Source organism: Dreissena polymorpha, chromosome 1 (assembly GCF_020536995.1).
Source record: "Dreissena polymorpha isolate Duluth1 chromosome 1, UMN_Dpol_1.0, whole genome shotgun sequence".
Taxonomy (NCBI): Eukaryota; Metazoa; Mollusca; class Bivalvia; order Myida; family Dreissenidae; genus Dreissena; species Dreissena polymorpha.
In genome coordinates this window covers 6,582,829-6,603,468 of record NC_068355.1, presented here as the reverse complement: position 1 = coordinate 6,603,468, position 20,640 = coordinate 6,582,829, and the positions used below count along the sequence as shown (strand labels likewise).

The 20,640-nt window shown below is 32.2% G+C and overlaps 1 protein-coding gene across 3 annotated transcripts in view; it reads right to left on the bottom strand.

Moving 5' to 3' along the window:
* Positions 1–1,325: 1,325 nt before the first annotated feature.
* The window catches only part of LOC127869546 (uncharacterized), a 36,028-nt gene continuing 16,713 nt past the window's right edge, over positions 1,326–20,640 (bottom strand). The window contains exons 11-26 of one of the 3 annotated variants that reach the window (XM_052412201.1): positions 19,115–20,640; positions 18,799–18,992; positions 17,616–17,738; positions 17,285–17,417; positions 16,614–16,771; positions 16,130–16,214; positions 15,941–16,017; positions 15,338–15,553; positions 14,001–14,222; positions 13,096–13,147; positions 10,640–10,869; positions 10,129–10,345; positions 9,543–9,737; positions 8,356–8,501; positions 4,172–4,349; positions 1,326–3,017 (exon numbers count right to left, since the gene is read on the bottom strand). The exon at positions 19,115–20,640 is cut by the window's right edge and continues 6 nt beyond it. In XM_052412201.1, the coding sequence (XP_052268161.1) occupies positions 2,734–3,017; positions 4,172–4,349; positions 8,356–8,501; positions 9,543–9,737; positions 10,129–10,345; positions 10,640–10,869; positions 13,096–13,147; positions 14,001–14,222; positions 15,338–15,553; positions 15,941–16,017; positions 16,130–16,214; positions 16,614–16,771; positions 17,285–17,417; positions 17,616–17,738; positions 18,799–18,992; positions 19,115–20,640 (4,036 nt within the window). In that variant the 3' untranslated portion in view covers positions 1,326–2,733. The remainder of the gene's footprint in view (positions 3,018–4,171; positions 4,350–8,355; positions 8,502–9,542; positions 9,738–10,128; positions 10,346–10,639; positions 10,870–13,095; positions 13,148–14,000; positions 14,223–15,337; positions 15,554–15,940; positions 16,018–16,129; positions 16,215–16,613; positions 16,772–17,284; positions 17,418–17,615; positions 17,739–18,798; positions 18,993–19,114) is intronic. The other 2 variants (XM_052412216.1, XM_052412212.1) reach the window with 2 other exon arrangements.

Below are 20,640 nucleotides of genomic sequence, written 5' to 3'. Positions count from 1 at the left end.
TTTAGTGCGATTTTGTAATATATATTCAACAAACTTATTTGTCGCCAATTTGAAATATAATCAAGGTTTTTATCTAATTTAGGAATACGAGTTTTAATACGTTGTCTTTGTAAGGCGGTAAGTTCACCATTTTCAAAAGAGTAATTTATTGATTTAATGTAGTGTTCTTTCAAGATAGACCAAAATATTTTATTGAATTCAACGGTCAGTCCGTCAAAGCCTGGACTTTTATTGTTAGCCGTTTCTAACAATGCACACCCGCACTCATTATCAGTTAATTTTCCTTCACATTGAGATTTATGTTCTTCATTGAGTTTAGTTATTAGCACCTGAAAGAAATCAGAATTTTCGTCTCGTTCATTTGTTTTGTTTATAAAGTGATTCATTATATGCTGCTTCTGCTTCTAGTGTTTTATCTTTTGCTTTTAACATTTTTTCATTAACAATTAATTTATGAATCGCTTTTATCGCAGCCTTCCTTTTTTCTAAGTTGGCAAAATATTTAGTGTTTTTTTTGTGTCATTTTCCTCTATTTTTATAGCTTTAGATCTCAAAATATATCCATTAATCTTTTTTCATAAAGTTGTTCTAATTCTTAGTTTTGATTTTTTGTATTATTTTATCAGTCAAGTCAGAGGAGTTATTTTTCATTAAATCCTCTTATAAATGTTTGATATCTGAAATGAATACTTGTTCGTTCTTTTTTGTTGTTTTATTTTTTGATGAACAATAGCTTATTGTTTCATTGCGAATAGTTCTTCTTATAAGCTCCCACATTGTATTTGGGTTGCAATTTTCGTTTCAGGATGTTATGTCATCTATACATTTTTTATAATTCTGTTTTGATATTCAGGGTCTAAAGGATTGAATTGTTAATTTTGAAATAACCTGAACCTTTTCACAATAATAAGTTGTCCACAATCATTTGTACAAGAGAATGATCTGTTTTATACGCAATTTTAATAATACATTTTGACGTTATGTTACATAGGGTTTTTGATATCAAGAAAAAGTCAAGTCTACAAAAAATGCGTGATTTATAATTAGAGTGCAAGTGAACTGTCTTTTTTCTGGATGCTTCATTCTCCAGATGTCACATAGATCATAAGTGTCAATCAAATCTTTTAAATATTTCCTGCATTGTAAATGTGTTCTAAAATTGCCATTCTTTTTGTCCAGTTCTACATGTAAGACAGTATTGAAGTCCCCGCCTATGATACAGTTTTTATCGCTGTTCGCAAACATTTTTTTATCGAATGACCGTGCTTTTACATGACATGGGATAAGGGCCAGACCATCCTTTTCATTAAAAAAAATGAAAAAACTGCGAACTGAAAGTTTTATTCTTTTGCATGCTATATCGTAGTATATATGCACTTGATAAGTATGATTACGCATAGTTATACATATGAAAGTAACGTCGCAATGTAATGACGTCATGGTATGTATTCAATGAGAAACCAGACACGTGATATCGGCTAAAAACACTCAGAGCTATTTTAACTGAATATATTGTGTCCTAATCAGGGGGTTTCTAGTCACAAGCATTGCATTTCTGTCAATTAGTAATTGAGAGATGTATCAAAATAATATTTTGTTATTACGATAAATTGTGAAATCAGTTATTCCCCGCTAATAAAGTGCAGTCAATCATACAATCGCTTACGTTTATTGACATCATACGATCTCGATCATATTATGAGGTTGTTAAGCATAACATAATTTTGCATCAGAACAACACGTTTTACTTACTTTTATAAACATACATAAACATGGAAAACATTAAAAATGACACTAAGCTAAAGTATATTAATATGAATTTAAATAATATAAATCACATGATTTTTTATGTGTTTACATTATTTTCGTTTACAGCAAATTTAAAATAGTACTTCGGATATTTTTCAAATAGAAGGTTTTAGTGACAAATGTATACCGTAAACATTTAAACTATTGACATCAACACCAACTGAAAATATGTAAATTACGTTAACGAAAACACAACGCTTAAATCATTACAAACAAAACAACACAAAACATCAAAACATCAATACTGACTTGAATTATCAAGCAAATGGACATTCAAGCTTATCTCATTTTTTAATACTATTAAACCTTAACGTAAATGTAACACAATTTTCGATATCGTTTTCAATATTTAAAAGTTACATCTCAAGTACAGAAAAAAACAGGTTTTCAAAGAGTTTTCTCAATTAAAATCACAGATACAGATGATTTATATTCATAAATAGGCATTTTTAAACAAACCAACACAGTTTCAACAAAGATCTATTCCTAAGATCGTTTAAGTCATATATGAGAATAAATTAAGATAAACACTTATTTCATTACAAATATCTGCTCATATTATACAGGATAATAAAAACTGATATATATGTTAACTCATAAAAAGTACTATAAGATTTAAAACTAAAAGTGTGAATGGTTTATTTATGTGTATATAAAAACCAAAATGTATTATTCAGACTGATATTTTTCTGTAAATATGTCATCACTAATCAGTTTTTATTATCCTGTATTCAGAAATGACTAACAAATTGAAACCATTTTAAAAAGAGTCTACTGGTTAATCTATTATATTTCCAGCATTCATAATGCATTTAAAAAGACAAACTTTGACAATTATGTCATGAGAGGTTTGTGTTGTGGATTCACAAGAATATACAAAATAAAAATATATTACGAGTCGAGTAGGTTTTTATTTTCACTTAATTAGTTGTATTCTATCAAATATTCCGGATACACCTGGGAATCATGAAATATAACGAACATTGTCGGATTTCCAACGTGGTCTACAGCGCTATCAAACAATACAGGAATGCCATGTAATATTGTTTTCTGGGGGAGGCAGCTCATTCCACTAGCTCCAGCGGTATATTCGCCAGTTAAGACCTTGTTTAAGAACATGCGGGACACCCCAGAGGCATCGACTTTAGCGTAGTTATTCGAGTACCTCGAAGTTGTTGCGAAATATGCGCCATTTCCGTACGCTGTCGCTGTAAGTGCATTACACCCTTAATCTACACACAAGCATCAGTTTAAATATAATCAATTTTTAATTGTTATTATCATGCATTCAAACAAGAGCCCCGCATAACGGGTGACACGCTCGGCTGCGGGTGCAGTTTTGAATAAATGAAAGCTTGTCAGATGTTTTTTAGAGGTCAGAGTGACCTTGACCTGTGACCCAGTGACCCAAAATAGGTGTGGCATGTAAAACTCATCAAGGTGCAGCTACATATGAAGTTTTTAAGTTGTAGGTTGAAGCACTTTGATTTTAGAGCCAATGTTCCAAACCTAAACAAAATGTTATGGTTTTAGCACGACGCGGACGGCGGACGGCGGACGACGAGCTGGCTATGACAATACCTCGTGTTTACTCCGAAAAAAGCCGAGCTGAAAGTTAGTTTGATTTCATTAACACATTGACTATCAAGAAAGTTTATATGCGTTTATGGTGACCCTTGCTTGAATAATTGTTCAGGGCCCAATATTGCCATATGTTGCGGTAAAGGACAAGCTGATGAAAACGTGAATTCCTCACCTGTTTCTGAAGTTTAATTATTTATATATTAAATTAACGATGGCGAACGTGTGTAGCAATATATATTTAAACACTACTAAACTGCTTTCTACAATGTTTAATAATCTAAATCACCGATTAAAATAATTGAAATGTTGTATTTTGTTGTGTGTTCACTATATTTGAGATCGATTGCAAATATGTAATAATGTAATACATTTGAACAACCTTTAGAAATAGCTGAGATAAAACCGTCGTGTACAATACACAACTTGCGAATGAAAACAATACAAATATCAGAACTGATATGAATTGTTAAGTTGTTTCGAATTTATATTTCTAATTGAAGTAACTGTTTGTTAGATCTAGTTACAATATACACAACAGGAGAAATCAAAACATTAACATTCATCCTCGTTTCTAAACACGCAATGAATTGTGATAACTGCAAAAGTCTCAGGGTAAGGTAGTGGACACGCATGCCAAATCGTCGTAGTATTTTGCGTATTGCCTGCAGCCCAACATTTAATGTGAGAATTTAATATTATAACCAGATTGTATTAGGTTGAAGTTCGTTGCGTTATTAATTGATATGAATTAATTTTACATTAAAGTCTATTCTCTTACCATTTTTTCCGAAGAAACTGCGGTTATATCCACCTCTAACGATCAGATCTATTGTCACGCTGTCTGTACCATGCCACAGCAACCTCTCATTCTGTACTCCCCTCGGATTTTGTGACTCGATATGTTGCTTCTTAGCCTGATATGTCATCCACATGTACCTGTGCTCCAACCTAAAGATCTAAAGGAGAACGTCTATTTTAACGATAAGAATTTTTAATTCAGAAAGATTATTTGTAATAATGTTCGGGAAAAATGTAAAACTTGATGGAGATATATGCCCGCACACGATTGTCACTAAGTAAGCGTGCATGAAATAATCAACTTAAATGGCATAATGATACAAATTCCAATTGAAGAAAATAATAAGTGCAATAGCTCCATAATATCCAAGGGGGTGATAAGGCTGATGATACGTAAACTGCAATCGATTTTCTCGCCTCTATTGAAGATAGAAGGAACACTCGAATAAAGGAGAGAAGAAAATATAATCAGACCCATTATTGCAAACCAATAATCCACACCTTTTTAATGTTATTTCTATTCACTTTTCTAAAATAGCGGATGTTAACATGTTTTCTGCTGATAAGCTTTAAGGAGTTTCGTACAGTGTGGCAATGAGTTCTTTGTCATTGCATAAAGGACCGAAATATCTAATCAAGCTGGTGCAGCTGACGTTTTAATGTGTATCTGAATAGCGGTGGACATCATTTTTTTACCATAATTGACAAACTAAGGTTGTGACTTGGATAGACCTTAATCATCAGCCATGTAAATGTTGGAAAGATATCCAGCCGGTAGGCACACATAAATAATGTAATTATAGTTCTGCACAAGCTTAATTGAACATTGTAAGAATGCAGCCCTGCGTTTTGAAATGATGCTAGCATAATGGTAATCGTGAAGCTATCGTATTTATTATACGAAACGGATGAATCAGTTCCACTCTAATGTAAATGAATCACCAAATTGTGTGAGTGTCTCTTTATATTTACCAGAGCGGCTGTACTTAGAGAGTGTGTTCTTTTAGTCATTCGTTCTGTTTATATTGCATGATGCACACACTCACACATATCGTATAGCATGTAATTATGACCGATGTATTCTCTTCCCTCCCTGATACACTTACTACAATATAGTTTACAGCATTCTAGCATAAATATTGTTCACGTTTATTTTAACGTAATACATTACAAACCACTGGATATCTATATCATCGCCCTGTCTGGAAATCTTGCTTCAGACAGAATGGGCATTTGCCCGTTAGATATAAAAAAAGTCAACCTTCTATCGAGAAGAATCATAGTTTCATACGAAATCAGGTCTTGAAAGAAACTGCATCTTAACCAAGTATTAAAATACGTATACGTCAATAGCTAATAGCTACATCATCTTAAGTACATACTTTGCAATTGGAGGACACGTTGTATCATAGATTGTAGTGTCATTCATATCTATGAACACAATTTTAGTTTGTATACACATGCAAACTTTTGTAATGGGTGATTCCTTTATGTCTCACATTCTAAAAACAGCATATGGAAGTATATGGACTTGCAATGAAATGTGATCTGTACTTTGTATACATTTAAACTCAGTATTAACATGCATTTAAAACATGTACATACAAAAAGTAAATATCAAAGATCGGATGCGGTTGATAAGGTAATCAACTGAAAAATGAAAACAACAGAAATTAACATTAATAATAATACCAACGACGAGTTAACCTTCGTTGTCAATTTAATTATTTAGAAATATATATTTTCAACCATTTTTTTTTAAATCCGGATATACGTGGAATATCTTTAAAAAAAAAGATAGTTCTATTATTTCTATATTCTAAAGTATTTATTTAGTTTAAGATAAAGTGTTACGCAATACGTGCTTATGATTAAGTTATTAAGCAATTTAAAAAACAACAACACTTAAGCCTTATTCAACCTTAGCTGGCGCTACAAACGTATTAAAAACTTTTTAAAATGCAAATTTTACAAATACATATTCTGTAAATAGTTATAAATACAATTGTGAAAAATAAAAAATGAACTGAGTGTTTTCGTTGAGAATACCATGCATTATATGTATTTATTATCGTTGTGTGATTGAATACACTGGTTATACAGGTTTTGAAGGTGTTGCATGTTTAGTGGTGAGGAAATCAAGATTTGCCCGTGCACATATTTGTAGGTTTGGTCATTCGACAGGCAAGCAGAGTAGAGCATAGACGTAAATGAAATCGTTTTATTTATTCATGCTATGTTTGTTTACAAGTTAATATCATGTTTTATGTGTTTCAGTGAGTTTTATGAGAGCAGACAAATGACTTGAGATAGAAAGGGGGCATTAACGTGTATATGTCTCACACTCTATTTTTGTCAGTTCTGTGTATAATGAAACTTATTTTCCATCCATAGTTTATGGCATTTTGTGAGCCAGTGTTAGTGCGTGTGTTTGAAGAAATAAAAAATACCCGCTTGTCATGACGCCTAAACAAACGTGTGTGTTTGCTATTTAAAACGTTTAGATGATACATAATTTATGTTTGTCATACAATGTTTTGGAATATAAAACGTCAATAAAGATCTTCAGATAGGCTTATTACGTCATTTAAACATCGCTGCAAGTAGAATGACAGATAAAGAGCATTTCAATACAAACAAATCAGTAAGCAGCATGCACTTTTTTCAACAAATACCATCTAAAACAATTAATGAAATAAAATAAAATAGAAGGCTATAAACAATTAAATGAAACCTATAGCATACATATAATTTTATTAAATAGAAGGCTATACATATTTGGTAATTTTTGATTAATATAACGTACGCAATGTCATTATTTAACAAATTAATCTAATTAGTTATAAGTAAAACAGGGATCAAGATTACAGGTCTAGCAAGAACAGTAGTTTGAGAGTTGCTATGTTATTTGAGAAAATTGTTGTGACCAGTTGTTGTTCACAGAATACATTTTCAAAACTGTAAAAAAAAACGCCGTAGAGGTTCTATGGTGTAAGGATGGACAAGTTGGAAGAACGGATTAAAATATAGTTCAACTATTTATCGAGCTCCTTTATTAGTTTGCGTTAATTAGATTCTGTTTTGACCTAAAAGTACCAATTGATATATGTGAAACTGGTTAATACAATTAAACTAATGAAAATGACGCTCAACTATTTTCACAAGCTGGTTAGTGTCCGTTATATCATATTTATTTATGTGAATAATGTTATACCATTAAGTTATTTACATTTGAAATATTGCAGGCAATAAGAGAAAAAAATCAAATTATATAAACTTAAAAATAGACAAAACGAGACGAAAGGAATGACGCCTTATATAACAAAATAATTAAAAACATATTCATAGTTTCATACATCACCAAAAAATCAATATACCAAAAGTATACACTTTTCCTCTTGTTAATGACGTTTCCAATATTCTCAGTATAAAAAGGAAACGAGATGAAAAGAAATTGTTGGGGCAAGCGTGTTTAAATAATACCAACTGTAGATGTGTTACCATTAAGCGGAACGTTACTATTAAAAGGGACTGTAAACCACGAATGACGAAATCTCAAGACTCATGACAAATCGAGTCTCCGATCCGAAGTGGTGCAGTGCACTTCTACAATTTTAACCTAATCAGAAGTTAAAATAAAAGTAATGTTAACCTATCTTTGTATAGACTTACAGTATTTTTTATTTCGTTATGTAAGTAAATTTCTATTTAACTCTTATTACGGAGGTTGTTCGATGTGAATCGGAGTGAGCGCCTTATAATAAAATTGTATTACTTATTTTACATTAAACACCCATTTTTCAGAAATGTTTTATAAGGACAGTACGTTACTTTCATATTTCTGTAATTAGTAATCGGTTGTTGTTCAAAGTACAATTGTATGCAAATTGTGTAAAATTTCTTTTGTTCGATGTTATGATCAAATTGTTATTGACCGTAAAATGATAAAGGATAAAAACTTGAAAATGAATTAAGCATAATTTTCTTTACTAATATACGCATATGGTGACACATAAGTATGGTCGTTTCGAAAAGGTAGTCATTGTGCGGGTTTCTATTACAGTCGTATACACATTAATTACCACTCGTTGTCTTAAAAAATGTGATGTTATCCGTGATGTTAACATGTCTATTACGTTCATCTGTGTATTTAACATGACTTACATTGATAATGTTCTTGGGTTGTAAACCGTCTTTTAAAAGTTTAACTTTAACTTCTCCATATTCCTGGTCCGTGTGATTTAATTGAACCTTCGCCATAGCTGGTTCTCCTTTGTGCCTAACTGTCCAGTTTTCCGGCAACTCAATTTCTATAAAAACAAAAACGGAAACGAATGCATAAAATGCAAGAATTGAACAGGCAACATCCCATTAAAATCTGCATTTTGAACCTAAGTCCCATGTTGCTTAAAGCGAAATGCAATCAAATAGCATTTGATTATTATCATTTCGCGAGATTATTTAATAAAACTTGTAATAGTTGCGGGAAAATAAATCATCATATTTAATGAAAATATCAAAGCCATTTATGGCATACTTAGTATATATCATTCATCATAAACGTGCTTTTCATTATGTCGTGTAGACCGTTACTGTGCTGAATTATAGTTTAAAGGTCAGAGAACAAAACTTGAAATCGGGTATTGTTTTGTTTTAAAATTGTTTTTCTTTCAATATATGACCGTCATATTCATAACGTTATTTGTTAAATATATTAAATGTAATTAAATGTATCGTAGCATGTCTACCCGTAGTATCGGTCCTCCTTATGATTTCATACGAATTTTGGAAGTAATAAAATACACAAACGCATGTGTTGTATGTCAATCTATAGTTAAATGTGTATTTTTGATATATCAACGAAAACTGCATTTTAATCGGCATTATTTTGACAAAATATAATGGCTATCATAATATTGTCCCTTCTGATTGGTTGCTAAAGTTTGTTACGATGCGCATGCGCTTGTTCTAAAAATAATATCTTAATGAAAAAAAAACGAAACTCTTGCTCGATTAAAATATCTTAACATTTTATAAAAAAAAGTAATCTGCATATAAAACATTTCATAAATCTCCATAAACAAACCAACATCAGTGTGTGTTGCGTATTTTGAAAAGTATAGCATCATCCTGGAATAAACACTACAAACTTTCAAATGATCACCGAAAATCATGAGAATGATCGTCGTCATAGTCATAGATAACCATTAAATAAATTTAAACTTCAAAACTTGAAAAAAATTCAACACTTCTTGAGTGTTTTTTTATTAAATTCACAATACTATGATGAAGGCATATACTATGAGCATACTATGCAATACTTTTTATAATTCCTTTTTATTAGTTCCTACCTGTCGACGCAATAAATCGTTGGTAAATTTGCCTGTACTGCCCAGGATTTGACTCAGGACATTCCCGTTGCATCTTTACATCAACGCTGTATTTTTCACCTTTAAGTTGGTTGAAATAAGTGAAGTCCTTTCCTTTAGCGAAACCTTGTTGCAGGTGCAAGTTGGAGGATTGGTCATGTGCCCTTTTCATGCCAACTGAAATCAATCGTTTATAAATTCACAAAAGGTATTACAATAATCACACACAGTAAAAGCAACAACACAAAACAAACAGCGAATGAACTGTTATTGAGCCTATAACCGTTTATATAATATTCGATCTCATTTAGATGAAATTCGTTCTAATTTAATTAATTGTATGGTTTAAAAGTAGATTAACATAATTACTGATATGCATTGAGAAGCATAATAAACACTGTTTAAAATGTTTTTTACATGTTTAGATATGATTTATTCCCTACAATTTTGTCTATTCCGTTAAATATACCAAACATAAGTAATACTAAGTGGTATATGTAAGCCGATAAAATTATTTGATATGAATGTGCAAACTTTTTGTGGCAAACGATTTAAAAAACCAGCTTACTACCGTCTTCGTAATACCACTGCACATGTCTCGAGACATATTCCGCAAGATTATCTTTGTGGCGCCACAACGGAAAATCCATGAAGACCATTTGTATAAGATCTATTTTACATTCGCCAACCCGTAATCTTGGACCCGTGACTTGTAATTTGCAGGCAACTTTGTCGATATTCACATCTACAATATGTTTCTTCACGAGAGATTTCAGGCAGGTTTCCTATAGAAAAAATAATTATTAGCGAACTACCAGCTTAGTGAATAGCATTTTCTGTTGCACTGTTTTCTTCTTTCATTTAATATTATCATCAAAACATTGACACTGTATTTTTGTAATAGCTACGTGTTACTTGTCAATTTATGATACTCATTTAAAGTGCTGCATATATGCTTTTTAAAGTTTAAGTATACGTTTCTTAAACTTTATACATATTTTTTTCATTACAGGTGTAGCAAACAAACATGTAATGCTTGTACAAGCTATTAAAACAAAAAAACAATTTCGCAAGCTCACTTCTTTCTGTGAAATGTACTTTTCATTCCCGATTGTAAGATCGAAATCTATTGTTATGATTTCTTCCTCTAAAAAGGCAATGATTTTTTTCTTGATTTCCTCTGCGCTGCACTTTGAAACGACTCTGAATACGGCAACGTCGTCTTCTGGTGTGTGTTCTAATGTTTTGGGCTCAACGTACACGGCTGTCCTTCGTGTTGGGACTTTGACTTTTGTGTTGGATTCTTGTTCTGATACAGCAATGAAGTCAATAAATTTACCATTGGTAACCATATGTTATAAAAGTTTTATTTTCAGTTCCGATGACCGTAAACGGCCTAACAGAAAACATAGTATTGTATTAAAAGTACTAGTTTAAAAAAAGACAAGAAAAAAATGGAAATCGTTAAAAAAACACTACAATCCAATGGGTAAAAACTACGAGTTTATAATAATTTATCATGGTGATAAATTTAACAGTTATATGTATTTTGAAACGAACAATAAGCTAGAAATAATCATTATTTTCTTTTATTAACGACTCTGTGTTGTTTGTTACTTGAGCTACAAATACGCACGTTTATTTTCAAAATACTTCAAAAACGTAATATATTGATCTCAGTTTGTCATTTAATTTAATGCTTTGGTACTTTCGTACAACGTTCCAAGGCGATGACTCAAACTTAAATCATTGTTTTATGTTATTTTTGTAGTGTTATTTATTTGCTTGTACAGGCAATGGCCACTTGCTCCGAATAAATTATCTGTGGACTAATATTTTTCTCTTGATTACGTTTCTGGAACTTCACTATTTCTAAATATTTTTGTGAAAAAAAATAAAATTAAAAGTAAACGGGCATGTATTATAATTTACTTTACTAATAATATTCCGTGTGTTAATGTATTGTTATATTAAATGGGTGAATCACGATTGTGATGGTTATATATATTTCAATCCGTTTTACTTCTTGTTGATTTAAACTGTATGTTTATAGTTGGGATTGCGAGCATTTTGTTTTCTTTTAAAAAGCTTTTTCGACCCTAAACTAATGTAATTAAAACACCATGCATATTAAGAAGTTATGCTGTCTTTCACATATCAGAGAAACATATTCACATTATTGCAATCATAACAATATCACGACAACAACAAACATGTTTGCTCATAAAACACGGATTCCCCGCCATTTCACTTTTGTCTCAAAACTACTTTTTTCACTAACAAGCCATTTTGACATTTGACAATTGACAAAAGTGACATTGATGCTTATTTAGGAAGACGGCTGATACATGCGACACGCTCTCTAAAAATGGTGAAGAATTGCTCAAAGTTATATTACAAGACAGCCATTGTCGCATATAAGACGTTTTAACAGGCAGTTCGACTGCTGCATGTAGCCTTCTTTACAAATTACATGAAAACTCCGTATATTCTTTTGCGACTTTTTGTTGCTTGTATATTTTAACATAAAATGACTGTTGTTACAACTGATAGTTTTCCAAGCGGTTTGACAATTAAAAAAGACATACAAGTTATGTCATTTTTTTATTAAAATGAGCAAAAATAGCAAAAATGAAAATCCTGACACAGGAGATAAATACTTGTACAAATCGACCAGTCTTTTTAAGAACAAATTTCCTAGTCAATATAGGGCAGAACATGCAACACCACTTTTAAAATATAACAACTACTAAAACTTGAATACACATCTCGAAACGGTCAATGCAGAGCAATGTGGGTATAAATCGTTGTGATGGTAATCATGATCTCAAACTTTGTAAATAGAAATACACATTAATCTAAGATCATTGTAAATGAAATTACATAACATATGAGGAATATATAAATTCGATTTATTTGCAATTTAATAACTGTATGGTTCTATATACACCAGAGAACCACATCAACAGCCTTCTGAGGCTAGATGAAATTATTTTATTGCATAGTTCAGACAAAGGCCTTGATCAACATTCTAATCCAAATAAACATCACGAATGAAATATGATGACACTTAAATTTATTTCTTATTGCCCGTTTTCTTTTGTTTTTTATGGTTCTCGGTCTAAACGTAATTGTTGAAAATTAGAGCTTTGGTGTCTAAAGTTAAAAGTGTCAATAGCCTTTCAAGACTGTCACACTAATTTTCTGCATCATGTGTACATTAATTATACCGCATCATAGGCATGTTAATGGGATTGTCCAAAATATAACTTTAGAAAATGATACACGTATCTTATTTCGCATCCAGACCTTTTATGACAAACACTTAATATTTGATCATACATTAATATATATATATATATATATATATATATATATATATATATATATATATGGTTTGGTGCAAACAGAACAGCAAATATGCACAAACGTAATGGTCACGATTGTTTAAAAGCAGGTGCAATATTTGTTCCCGTTTAAAACAAAAAATGGATTTAGCGTCAAGTTGCTTATAAGAATAAAATTTATAACTTACTCGGTGAAGGAGAGTCAAACTGAAGTAACGAAGGAACCTCCTGTTCAAATACCTGTTAGTGAAATGCAATAATTGTATTAATCAACTGAATCACACGTATATACCTGTTAGAGTTTACAATTATAGAAGTTCGATATATGAACATGTCCACATTCTATGAGACGTAAACATGCAATTGAGTGTGCTTTTTAATTCGGTTGTATGTTATCTACAGATGGAAAAAGAGCGGAATTCGGACAAATCTGTTTGTTAGAGTTGCACATAATGACATTATACTGTTCTGTGCAAAACACTAACCGCGTATTATTTAATTTTCCAACATTTAATTTGTTTACCTGACACAATTAGGGATACTATACTGACAGCTTAACAATTGAAATCCAGATATTCAGGCAAAGATAAATACAAATTTAATGCAAAGGAAGAGGTAAAGACTACAAGAGTAATGGTGCTAATGCGCATTCAATGTGAGAAAACTGTTTAGTTTGATAAGAAATAATAACATAGATAAAATACCCGTCGAAAAAAGGAAAATAAATAATCCAAATCAAAATATTTCGTATCTACATTAAAGTACATACAAAATGAACCAATATCGGAATGATGGTAATGTATTGAAATGTTTATGCTTTCAAAACAATACATAATTATATTTTCGTGAATCTTGAAGTCATAGCAGCGCTCTTATTAGGAAATGAAGCCCGAAATCAACATGGGAATATTGTCGTTAAGGCAACAGTTCCAAACTGTGTGTTCAGGTCGCTGTCGCATTAATACTGCTCGATGTCCCCCCTTCAATACTGCTTACACCTACCTTATAAAATATTTGTCTCACTGTGTTATCCCTTTTATGTGTCAGTGTTGTATATACAAGTTATTGAAGCTATGCTTAAAGGTATACTTACTTTTGCCACATAATCGTCATTGTAGAAAATAACAATTTCGACATTTTTCAAACTGCATTTCGAAGCGGTCACATACTGATGTATTGTTTGAACCATAGTTTCAGCCACTTTATCGTCCCGTAACTGTCCTTGGTTGATGGTTGGAAAACTAATCGACTCATAACCATCGTTTGAAGCTTTATTAAGGCAAGCAGTAATGATGCTACGAATGGCATCAATGTTCTGAAATGAGGGCATTATCCAAATAAGTATGTACAATAAACCGACATTTAACAACAAATAAATGCATATTCAATTGAAACATTGATACAAGATTAATTATATTTTTAACTTTGTTCTTGCTCGCCATATACTTTTAGTTTATTTCTTATTAGTTGAATTCGTTTAATTAAACATTTGCCCAGATAACGTTTCCATATAATTGAACGCAATTTTCGGCCATGCTGATTGATTGAGAACTGGCAGAACCGTATTACTCGTCATATTTACCAAAAATATTAGTCAAATATTGAAATACTCAAAGTAAACGAATCATGTAGTTTTTTTTAAAATGTACTTAACATATTGATATGACGGCGATATTGGTAGATTAAGGTATATATTGCAAAATGACGAACGGCAAATAAGTGTACCGGTAACTTTACTTGTTATGTGTTTTGATACAGTCGCTTAATTTGTTAAAACAATACATATTAAGGTTTTCTTACATGTTTAGTTTAAAGCTATTAAAGTTATTTCGATTGCCTGAGAAGCCTAAGGCTTCTTGAAACGTTATCGATTCCGTTTCCTGGATTTACTCAGTACTATGTGTGTGTGGAAGCGAAGTCATGACCTCCCGGTCGCTAGATGGACTCCATATCCACTACGCCACGACGACCATATTTTGTGTATGCTTTTTCACTAAATCGCGTAGTTACACGGCAACAAAAGCAGAATAATTAACAAATAATATCGATTATTGGTGAATAACGTTTTTCCTAGCAATTTAATAAATTTAGTTATATTATAAAACTTAATATATTGTTTTCATGACTTCACTAGTAAGGGTAGTAACAACTGTAAACCGCGAGGGGAATAGCCGGCGTTGCTTTGTGAAACAAAAACAGGCGTAAGGGGTTACACCAGCTTGTTGCCTTTATCGATTGAAAAAGCACCCACGTATGCCTTTGTTTTGGGTGAAACTTCTCTTCATATATCGCTCAGGTCAGCGAATGGAGGGGACCGGCAGATATTAGTCTGACTTCTGTCTTCTTTGCTTGTGGTGTCTCAAATTTTACTTTTATCTCATCCAAGAAAATCTCTAGAAACCTGACAAACTGCCAATAACATGAACTTACCGAAAATTCAGTCAAGGTCTTTGAGGGGCCGATAACATGGTAGACACGCTTACAATTTAAAACGCCTGTGCCCTTGCTTGTACTTTTGACTTCCTTTATATTTAGGCATTTCAGTTGGTCCCATTCATCGTTTAAGCGGCCTTGTTCAACAATATCTCTGCTTAATTTTCCGGTTATCGCGGGATACGTTTGGCTGACATTGACTATGACGTCCGTCTAAATTAAATATATATATAAACACAACATTAATTAATCATTGTAAATACTTACTATAAACAGTTAAAGATAAATTAAAAACGCAATTCACATAATACACTGAGTAAAAAGTCACAAACTGCATGGCAATAAGTTAACAGTGTATTTCTTAAAATTAAAATGAATATCAGTTAAATGGGTACCACACCAATCATATTTAACAATCGACGATATTCATGTATAGCTAATTATAATTTTAAACTATAAAGTATTATATTGAATGAAAATAAGTTCATATCAGTTCATATGTGGTGATCACCTTATTGATTGAGATTGAACGATACTTCACGTTTTACGGACGCATTTCAAACATGAACTCGTACATGTGTAAGGCAAATAAAAACGTACCTTTTGCAAAGTTATGTCGCCAGTCATAATACGCAAAGTCGTTCCTTGAGTCAATTGTATTTTATATGGTAAGCCGCCTAAAACATAAATTAAACAATATCATAACGATACAATAAACAATACATTAACGATACAATAAATGTTATCAAAAGTAATAGCATGCAAACAAATTCTTAGAAAAAAACAAACCGTCATATACGGATTTTTCATCTTCTTTTAATCGTTCGTTGCTATCGTTGTTGTCCCCGTCACTTTGTTCTTCATGAACGTCTTGCTGACATGAAAATAAATTGAATGAATTACCATTTACAAGAATATGAAGTAAAATAAGATGCCAAACACCCATCGAAATCGAGGGATGCATGCTGTGGCTAGAATATGTGCTTTAATTTTGGAAAGCATACGTCTATTTTTTACGGATAACATCACTGAATTCGCCACGATAATAATATTAAGTGATGCAAATGTCATATTGTATTGATATAAATGTAGTTATGGTTGTTATATTGAACACTGTAGGTTATGAAAAGCATGTGCTGGACTAAGAAATAAAATTTACGACGCACAAAAAACTTTCAAAACTTTGCTATACAAGGTGCAAAAATAAGAAATATAGAAATAAAATTTTGGTTCTGAAATCAATATGTGAACATTAACTGATCCATATACTCACCAGAGCATTCGAACCAAGTTGCGGTATTTGCCACCGCACAGTTCTTGTAGGTATATTCTTCCGTTTGTGTTTCCAAAACAAAGAGCTTTCAGCGAGTTTGTGAAGAGATAAATCACTTCCAGAAAAAGAAGGAGAAATGGCGGATTTCTGTTGAGGTCCTACAACACACACAATTGTTTAAAATAAAATGAACGATTCTGTATTAAAGTAACTGTTGTGTCGTATGGGTTAGTTAAATCTTTAAAGCCGTAAAAGCTTTATAATTATCATAACCTGTCTAGATCAATATTAAAGTAACAAACAAATTACAATTTATGACAATTACTATTTACTATTTACACAAAATCATTTGAGCAAACCACACAAAAACAGCATAAATTAAACTCCCGCTAGGTGGGGACCAGAATGTATACATTGTTTCAACTATATATATTTACAGAGAGTTTGTATCAGTGTCAACGTGATAAAAATACATCACTTGAACATTGTAAATTATGTAAATATCGTTTCGGCGGTTTGTTAGGTTTTATTTATCAACAATTGTCATCATATAATGTAATAACAAACGATATTCAGGGGACATTAATTTTTTTACACTATCTGTGGGTTCGGAACTTAAGTTGTAAGATCTATACAACAGTAGAAACATTATATAATTATACAAAGCAAACCTTTGCAGAGCAGTCGTTTGTGCTCAAATGTGTACCAATGACCTTTCAGTGTGTGCATGCTTGAATGGTAATTTTCCAGGTCTTCCGTTGATTTCACGCAAAGAAATATTTCTTTTACACTTGACTTTGGGTACTTTTAAGTGTATATGAACAGAAAATTGGTAGTAATACAATTATTTTGAATAATGCATACATGGAGATTTCGCATTTAACATTTCAGCAAATGTGGATGTATTGATATTATATCATTTGAATTTAACAATTACAACAAAAATACAAAACTGCAAGCGTCCTACATTTAATTACATATATTTTTGTATATTGAACATACCTTATCCATGAATTCGGATACAGATTCAACCACATGCTGAGCTCCAGACTGCGGAGGATAGTCGCCACTGTCGCACCACAACGGCGGCAAGGCCACCGATATTAGGCATCTGTCGTGAGCAACCTGGTAGCATAGGAAACTTATAAACGTATCCCATATATTAAAAAAAATGGATATGTACTTTATGTCAGTCAAATGAATGTTATACATAAATTATCACATAAAAGCTATTTCCCAAAGGTCAATATAGATATCATTGTAATTTTCATTCCACTGACTCAGACACAGTTCACTGAGAGTGAGACCTCTAGAGATCGTTCAAAGTGATAAGTTATCTATTACAGGCGTAATTGTGTTCATCGCGTTAAAACATATAGCGGGGAACAGCTTTATACTCTTTATCAAACAATATTTGGTCGTTCAGTCCAGGTATTGTGACGTGCTCAGTAAATTGTGGACTTTTGTACTTGAGAGCCGAGGACACTGGCAATAGTACTTTTTAAGATTATCTACACTATGAGCCTAGCAAACAGACGTTAACGGAGAGAGTAAAACTGCTTTTATAACTAAAGGTTATACTTAAGAATGCTACGAACAATCTATAACATCTGTTGAACTCATTTTTAGTTGCAAGGGAAGCTTTCTTGTATACACCAACATGAAACACACAAAATTTAAGAGATACATAAATAAGGATGAAACTGTCATAAGTTACTTTAAATGTACAGTTAAGCACTCATATGCCGCGCGTTAGCTGCGCAGCAACATCGGCAAGGTGCAAAATGATTACGTACAGATGTGTAAAACGCCAGAATATGAAAAACGGATCAGGCAAAAAATTGTAACATAGTATATGATTTACATACACATTTTCCTATTACTCAATATTTAGGTTTATATAAAATTGCAATTTCTTAAAAATTTAATTGGAATTTCTGCAGGTCACTGCATATATATATAAAAATATAAATCGTCTGAAAATGTTAACGAAACAAGTTTATCAAACCGAATTAATTTATTTTTGTTGAGATTTTCGTGGAACAAAAACAACAACTTAAGACCTAACATGTACATGGAAGTCGTCGTTACGGGCTTTCTTTTTTTTAAATGTGTTGGCTCTTTACACATTTGTTCCCCTTATGAACTAGTTTACTGTTTTACAATTATTGATATTTAGTCATACCTTCAGAATAGCAAGCACAGTTTTCTTCAGCAAACTTTCCTCATTGCTCGAGCCATCTATCCATTTCGGCGTGACAGCGTGTACAATTGTAATGCAGTGAAGATTTCCCGGAGTACTTTCAATGACGTTACTTCTTTCCACGGGTCCATTTTGTTCGACATGGTTCCGACATTCTTTTTTAATATTTGTACCGCCTGTAAACCATCGGAATGAAATAAAGTAACATAAATCATTACATATACTGATAGAATGTTAAACCAAAAAATGAATTACATTGCGTTTCTTTTAATTAAAATTATAATTTATAGGTTCGTACCGAATGAATCTATTTGTTTTGAAACAACACCGCCAAACATCATTTCGGAATCGTTTGGACAACACATGACATCGACAACTTCCATTGATACGTCTGTCACTTTTACTTGAATAACTCCTCCGCTGTTTTTATTAATAGATATCGAAGAAATGTTGTTTGCAGCAAGCGAAACAGCAGTATCTGCTTGAACCAAACAGTTACACTCTTGTTGGAGAAGTTTGATTGGTAAACTGCCTACAACACTTGCTATCCATTTCCTAGAAATATGAAACCAATTTAATCCGATGTGTTTAATTTCTTTGGCAATAATATCTTCGGCATTTTGCACGGACGATAATACGCCGGTTAATTCGAGTTTCCCTGTGTATTCACTTTTGTCTCTTCTGCTAAAACTGGCTATTACAAATGTATTTCTGTTCTGAAATTTGTTTTGTTCAAATGAGTCTAAATACTCAGCAAATGTTGGGGGGATGAAGATAATTTTTTTACCATCCGCACCCGTTTTTAAGAAGTTATCAATCGTTTCTTTTACTTCCTGCAAATGCTCTTTTGAACCAATCAACGATATCTGATTTGAATGAGGTTGATATGAAACATGTACTGGTACCTTGCGCAAAATACCGTTTGTCAGAGAAGTCCAGGACTCCGGACTCAAAGTAGTGAAGTCTACATCATTTACTTGAACTGTGTGCGTAGAAAACTCGGCGGCTATTGTCTTTTTTAATAAAGATTCTTTATCTTTATCTTTATTTTCCGCATTGCAATATGTAGGGATCACAATACAGTCTGAGTGTGGAGGTATTAAAAAGTTTGAGTTAAGTTTTATCTTTGACAAACATTGTTTCAAACAATTCTTGCCTGTTGACGACAGAAACAATTGTGTAAAGGAACTATCGATTTTTACAGATATAGTTCTTATATTGGCTGTACATGTAAATATACGCTTTTGTGCTTCGTTGACGTCATTGCGTTCCCCTTTTAATTGTATTGCTGCATCCTTTGTTATAATGGAAACAGTAGGAAAATCGCCTAAAATATCAGCAATAACACCTTCCTCCTTTAGACACATAAACTTCTTAATATCAACTTCAATCTCTTTTTGACTGATGAGCGTATCTCCTCCGCGTATTTTCTTAACGATTCTTTCCATGTTTGCGTCGTCCATTTCACCTACTATTACAATCGAACAATTCTCTTTATTATGTGCAATGTAAAGATTTGAACTTCGTCTTTCATTTTCAATATAACTGCCTATACTTTCCCATGTCCCAGGTTCAATATCTACAATTTCCTTTTGGATTTGTATATCGAAATACTGTTTTACAGCAAGGCGAGCCGAGGTCTGCCAATTGTCTCGCATGCGAGTGTTTTCATGTGGTATTTCGCATTCGATCTCAAGATAATTTTTCACTGTACTCGTACCACTGACGTCTTGAAATTCCGACTCTTCTCCACACCATTTAATTGTTACATTAACTTTGCTCTGCACATACTGTATAAATTTACCTCGTTGGCTTTCTTGACTT